Below are 6,400 nucleotides of genomic sequence, written 5' to 3' on the forward strand. Positions count from 1 at the left end.
GGGAGAGCCAGGTAGCTTCTGCTGGAGAACCTATGGACTCATTTCTGGTGACAGAGGTTGGAAGAATGATTTGATTAGGGTTGTGAGCTACAGAGAGATACCCAGGAAAGGTACCACGAGCTTACAAAATGCTGGAAAGTTCTGGATAGTGGTTGCACAGGAGCATGCCTAGGTGACAATGAAATTGGACAACACTCAGAGTTTGTGTACAACTTTATTGTACACAAAATAGACCTACAATGAGCCCTGGAGGCAGGTGGAATCAGCCTCGGGATCCATTTCAGATTCTACCTTATGGCTCAAGTCTCTTGTGTGTAAAGTGGGGGATAATGGAGAAGCTGCCTCCTGGGGCTGCTGCTAAGATCAGTGAAACTGAGTGCAGGGCTGGTGAGATGCTCAGCAGATCAGAGGTTCATTCCTGGGACACACACGGTAGAAGGAGAGAACTGCCTCCTGACAATTGTTCTCTGACCTCCACAGCGCACACTGTGGTACATGTCTTCCCCCAGTGCACAAAATAGATAAATGCAATTGGAAACTGAGTGTAAAGGTCCTGGGTTCTAAGCCTATTAGTGGGGTTACTTTTTTTTTGCCATGTCTCAGTTTTCTCAATTATGTTTTCTTTCTGGGGTCCTTTAGGGTCTCTTATTAGTGTTGCTTTTTAGAATTATTTCTTAAAAAAAAAACAAACAAAAAACCCCCCAAAACATTTATTTATTTTTATTTCATGGGCATGAGTGTTTGACTGCATGTGTTTTGTGCATCATGAGTGTTTCTCATGCCTACAGAGTCCAGAAAGAATGAGATGCCCTAGAACTGGAGTTACAGTCGGCTGTGAGCTCTTATGTGGGTGTTGGGAACAGAACTGAGGACCTCACCCAGAACAGTGAGAATTCTTAACCACAGAGCCAACTCTCTAGCCCCTAGAACCATTTTTTCCCCTCAGGCTAACCGTATTCAAGAGTGGCTGATTCTTTGAGATCAACAAAGTTTGTCATGAGACCTGTTGGGAGCATTGGCACAGATGAAATGCTAAGGGGCTTCCAGAACATTCGAGCCAGACATTTTAGAAGCAGAAAGGAAGGGTAGTGAGGGCTATGGTGGTTTCCCACAGCATGGGGCCACTTTGCTTGTAGCTTTCTCCTCCCCCTAAACTCCTACCCTTGGCTCTCTGGCAGACCCTTGTAGTTCAGTCTCCATTCTAATACTGGGCAGGGCTGGGATGGAGCTTCTTAACTGGAAAGGTGAAGTAGAATTTGGTTGTCAAAAGCGCAGTCTCAAGCAGAACACTGCTCCCTCTGAATCATCCCTTTTGTTAAGGATTAAAAAGAAAAAAGCCACCCCAAAGACACAACCCACCCTGGAGAATAGAGGTAACTGGGCCTGTGGGAAATGAGGTGCAGTTGGCATCAGGTCAGAGGGTGGGGAAGGGAGGAGAGAGGATGTCCCATCCCTGTGGAGGGTGTATAAAAGGCAGGCACAGCAGAGAAGAGCCACAGTCGTCTCTTGGCCTTAGTCAAGCTTAGCTCCTGTCTGCTCGTTCTCTCACTCTTGCTTCCACCATGAGCTGTCGCTTTCAGAGTTCCTCCACCAGCTATGGAGGTGGTTTCGGGGCTGGTTCTTGTCAGCTTGGAGGAGGCCGGAACATCTCTACCTGCTCGTCCCGGTTTGTCACCGGAGGTTCAGCTGGAGGCTACGGAGGTGGCATGAGCTGTGGCTTTGGTGGAGGGGCTGGTAGTGGGTTTGGGGGTGGCTTTGGAGGTAGCTATGGTGGTGGCTTTGGTGGCGGCTTCGGCGGTGGCTTCGGTGACTTTGGAGGTGGCGATGGCGGCCTCCTCACCGGCAATGAGAAGATCACCATGCAGAACCTCAATGACCGCCTGGCCAGCTACCTGGAGAAGGTGCGCGCTTTGGAAGCAGCCAATGCTGATCTGGAGGTGAAGATTCGTGACTGGTATCTGAAGCAGAGCCCAGCTAGTCCAGAGAGGGACTACAGTGCTTACTACAAGACCATAGAAGAGCTCCGAAACAAGGTGAGGCCTCTGAAAAAAAACCTAAGAAGGTTTTCTCAGTACAGGGCAGTCTCAAAGGCTGGGCCATGCAGTGTCACAGAGGACCAGGTGTGGATGGAATTTACACTCTTCTTGCAGGGGGAAAAAAATCTAACTGCACTACCCAGAGTCGCTACCAAGACCCAAACGCATGCTCTCCCATTCTTCATGTTTATTGGTGTCATTACTCCTGCCAATCTTATTTTTATATGGCTTCCTGAACTGTTACTTGTGATTCAGTTGCTGTAACCTACTCCTGAGGCATTTGGAGACATGACATTTTAAAAAGTCACAACTGGCTAAAACCAGCAGAGAAAAGACGAAGTCTTCATTCACTGTTGATTTTGGAAGAAGCTCATGTAAACTTATTCTCCCTGGGTGATGAGTCAGTGTGGTGGTGTCAAGAGGCAGAGGCTCAGGCCGGTACAGGGCCTGGAAGCCTTCAGGGAGGCCTGTCTGTCGCACTGTGACACCAACTTGTCAGAGCAGAAATCAACTAGCCTGGGTCAAGCCCCAGTTATACAGGATGGGCTTTACACGCCTAGACTGTAAGTGTTTGGGCAAGAGATTCAAGCAGATGGGTTTCCTCTTTGCCTCATCTGGGAAGCCAGCTCCAGGGACATGGCCAGAACGTGTATGAAGTCTCACACCAAACCCTTTCTGACCTGAAGGGGAAGGCTCTCAAGACAGTGGCCTCCATAGGTGACAGCTCTGAGACATGCCCCAAGTGGGCATCATCCAGTGATGCATCCAGGATGGCATCCCATTGGAATGGCCATCATTGTTCTCTCCCACGCTGGCCTGATGGGCAATGCTCAGGAGAAAGAAGATGGAGCCATCCTTGCCTCCCGCTTCACGAAGTGTTGGTCCCCGCTCAAGCACAGTTACGAAGCTGAGTCGTGCTTTTCCAAGCACTGCTTTCCTGAGCACCCCTTCTGTGTTTTGTAGATCCTGGAAGCCACCACTGACAACAACCGAGTGATCCTGGAGATCGACAACGCCAGGCTGGCTGCAGATGACTTCAGGCTCAAGTGAGTTTCTTTTCCTCACGTCCTTCCCAGAAGGCTCTCACTTACTTAAGACTCTAAAGTTTAAAGGAATTCCCATTTGAAGGGGGATTACCGGAGCATCCAGGGGCAAGGGCCTTGGAGCTGGAGAGGACTTCAGTGCACGGGGTGGGAAGCGCCTAACATTATTTATGCTTTGCTGTAAGCTTTAAAAACCTTCCAGGTATGAGAACGAGCTGGCCCTGCGCCAGAGCGTGGAGGCCGACATCAACGGCCTGCGCCGCGTGCTGGATGAGCTGACCCTGTCTAAGACCGACCTGGAGATGCAGATCGAGAGCCTGAACGAGGAGCTGTCCTACCTGAAGAAGAACCATGAGGAGGTGAGAGGGGATGACAGGCCTGCCGTGGGCTGAGCAAGGGGAGCCCTCTGCTGCAGGCTGCCGTCGCCATCCACCATCCAATCCTGAAGAGTCTTCTGGAACATTCTGCTATCACTCGGAGATAAGGAGAAGGGGGAGCCTCTCACACCTTCCTTTCCTGCTCTACAGGAGATGAAGGAGTTCAGCAACCAGGTAGTAGGCCAGGTTAATGTAGATCTGGATGCCACGCCTGGCATTGATCTGACCCGCATGCTGGCTGAGATGAGGGAGCAGTATGAAGCCCTGGCGGAGAAGAATCGGAGGGATGCCGAAGAATGGTTCCAGGCCAAGGTATTGGTGTTCCTAGCCCAATAGCCAGGTGGTGTTGGAGGTGGGGGCATGGCCTTTAGTCTGGGGCAGGGGCATGGCCTTTGGTCAGGGCTTCTTGCTAAACCCCAGAACTCCCTCCTGCTTGACTTTCAGAGTGCAGAGCTGAACAAGGAAGTATCCTCCAATGCCGCCATGATCCAGACCAGCAAGACAGAAATCACAGAGCTCAGGCGCACACTCCAGGGCCTGGAGATTGAGCTGCAGTCCCAGCTGAGCATGGTACCCTCTGCTATCCTCAACCTGTGACCCCCCAACTACTAGGTCTCCCTCCGGACTGGCTTCCCCTATGACCTCTTCCTTGTTGCCCCATCAGAAAGCCGGCCTGGAAAGCACCTTGGCAGAGACAGAATGCCGCTACGCCCTGCAGCTGCAACAGATCCAGGGGCTCATTAGCGGCATCGAGGCCCAGCTGAGCGAGCTCCGGAGCGAGATGGAGTGCCAGAACCAGGAGTACAAGATGCTGTTGGACATCAAGACACGGCTGGAGCAGGAGATCGCCACCTACCGCAGCCTGCTCGAGGGCCAGGACTCCAGGTAGGTCCCTGGCACCCGCTGTCTTGGGAAAGTGGCCACAGGATCAGTGTCTGAGAGAGCAGGCAAGGTCTTAGATATCACCTCCCTCTTGTCAGAGGAGGACAGCTTCTGTGTGAGCTTAAATAGTGTGGCAAGAAAGCTGGGCTCGGAGGCCCCCTCCTCATCTCCCCAGCCAGACTGAGGAACTGCTTGGTAGCAGATTGGCAGGTTAGATTAGTACCTTTGTATTTCCTAACTCAGCCCCTAGAGGTTTGTCGGTAGACAGGAAAGGGGATGTGAAAGGAACATGTAATCCAGAAAAGCTGTGAGTTAAGATGTGGTTCAGCCAAATAAAGCTATTAAGACAGTGGTTTGGGATGGTCATACAGCTGGTGACAGAGGGCCTGCTTGGCTCTATAGCCAGCACCAAGGAGAGAAGATGGTGATTTAATTGCTTTCATACTATTTGTGGAGACCACACCATTCTTGTGGGCTTAGGGGAAGGGGGTGGGGTGGGGAACTGAGTGAACCAGACACCTTAAATCTTGGGACCAATAGTATCTCTTTTTGAGGGTTTTCAGACACACAAATTGGCAAGACAGGTAGACAGGCAGGCAAGCATGGCAGATACCTCAGGGGAAAGAAGGTTCTGGGCTGGGGACAACGTTGGGAAAGATCCCAAGTCAAGGCTCTGGAAGGTGACAGAGTCACTCCATCAGAGTACCAGGGAACACCTGTCCTTAATAGCCCTCTGCTCATGGCTGTTCTTTCCTCCCTTCCAGGATGACTGGCTTCAACAACTCGGGAGGTAAGGAGGCAGTTCAGTGGGAGGTGGTTTGAGCTGCTCACGAGCTTGGGGGTAGGGGAGTGGGTGGGCTGGGAGGGAGACAGTGCTGGCTCCTGAGTACAAAGATGGAGGGAATTGGGTGGGACTTGGTTACTCCATTATTGGTTTATCGACTTTGCTTTCAAAACAGATGTCTCTGCCCCACAGAGCTATAGCGTTGTCTTAGAGAAATGTCTTGTCCCCCACCACTAGAGACAATAACAGAATCCCTACCCACGTACCTCTTGGCTATGAAGGAACTTGGGAGTCTTCCTGGAGTCTTGGCTCAGCCTGGGGTGGGGTTTCTCCAGCCTGAGCACCTTGTCTTGTCTCTGTCTCAGGAAATGGCACAGCTACCTCAAACACCGCCTCCTCTCCCTCCACTTCTGGCCGCCTGGATTTCCGCAAGTATTAACTCGGCCTGGAGTCCCTTCCCTGGGCTTCAGCAACCTCAGGAGGAGAGCCGATGGCTCCTGTAGGATGAGAGGACAACCGGATGTGAAGCCCAGTCCCATTGTCCCCAGGTCCCACGGCTCTGTCAACCCCTGGACCCTCCGCCTACTCTCCTGATTGGAGTCCTTCTCTTCCCTCCTCGGCTCTTCTTAGTCTAAATGTCTCAATGTCTACTCTAAAGAATAGATAATTCAATAAAGTTTCCTGATTTTCTGCAAATGTTGTTGTTTCTGGCCTGGTTTCTGAAGGTGGTCTCTGGCAAGCCCTGAGCACGGCAAACCCAGAAGACACAATAGTACCCATATATTCGTATCTTATCAACATGGGCAAATGGAACTCACCAGAGAGAAAGCAGAGCCAGTGAATTAGTTTAGTATCCCATTTCCTGTAGGAAGGCCAGCGATGGAGGCTGGGGTTATTTGTAGATATAGGGTAGGGAAATGTGGGGGACATGTGTAGAGCAGGCTTCCTAGGCCATTCAAAGGGGGAAGGATCTTGGGGAAATAGTGGACCAGCACAGGTCTCCCTGCCCCAACCTGCTGCCTTCCAGGTTGATGACTCCACTTTGACCTGAGATATTCTTCCTTTCTGTTTTCTTTGGCACACCCCAAGGGCTTACAGTTTTAAACTTCCCGGTGGACCATCCCATCACTCACTCAGCACCTCAGCCTGCACTGGCCTCTGGCTTGCCCTGTCTCTGAGCTCCCTGCTCTCTCCTGCCTCTCTAGAGAACTGACCCAAAGTCATAGCCTCCTCCAGCTGTGTTTATCCAACACAAATTGAATGCACAGATGTTTTCTC

General features: G+C 51.3%; 1 protein-coding gene across 1 annotated transcript; it reads left to right on the forward strand.

Moving 5' to 3' along the window:
• The first annotated feature begins 1,497 nt into the window (after positions 1-1,497).
• Positions 1,498-5,818, forward strand: Krt13 (keratin 13). Its single transcript, XM_021626272.2, has 8 exons — positions 1,498-2,033; positions 3,000-3,082; positions 3,282-3,438; positions 3,607-3,768; positions 3,901-4,026; positions 4,121-4,341; positions 5,103-5,128; positions 5,488-5,818. The coding sequence occupies exons 1-8, from the start codon at positions 1,563-1,565 to the stop codon at positions 5,559-5,561; spliced, it is 1,320 nt and encodes a 439-aa protein (XP_021481947.1). The 5' UTR covers positions 1,498-1,562; the 3' UTR covers positions 5,562-5,818.
• The last annotated feature ends 582 nt before the right edge of the window (positions 5,819-6,400 follow it).

The sequence above is a fragment of the Meriones unguiculatus genome, chromosome 7, assembly GCF_030254825.1.
Source record: "Meriones unguiculatus strain TT.TT164.6M chromosome 7, Bangor_MerUng_6.1, whole genome shotgun sequence".
NCBI classification, from domain to species: Eukaryota; Metazoa; Chordata; class Mammalia; order Rodentia; family Muridae; genus Meriones; species Meriones unguiculatus.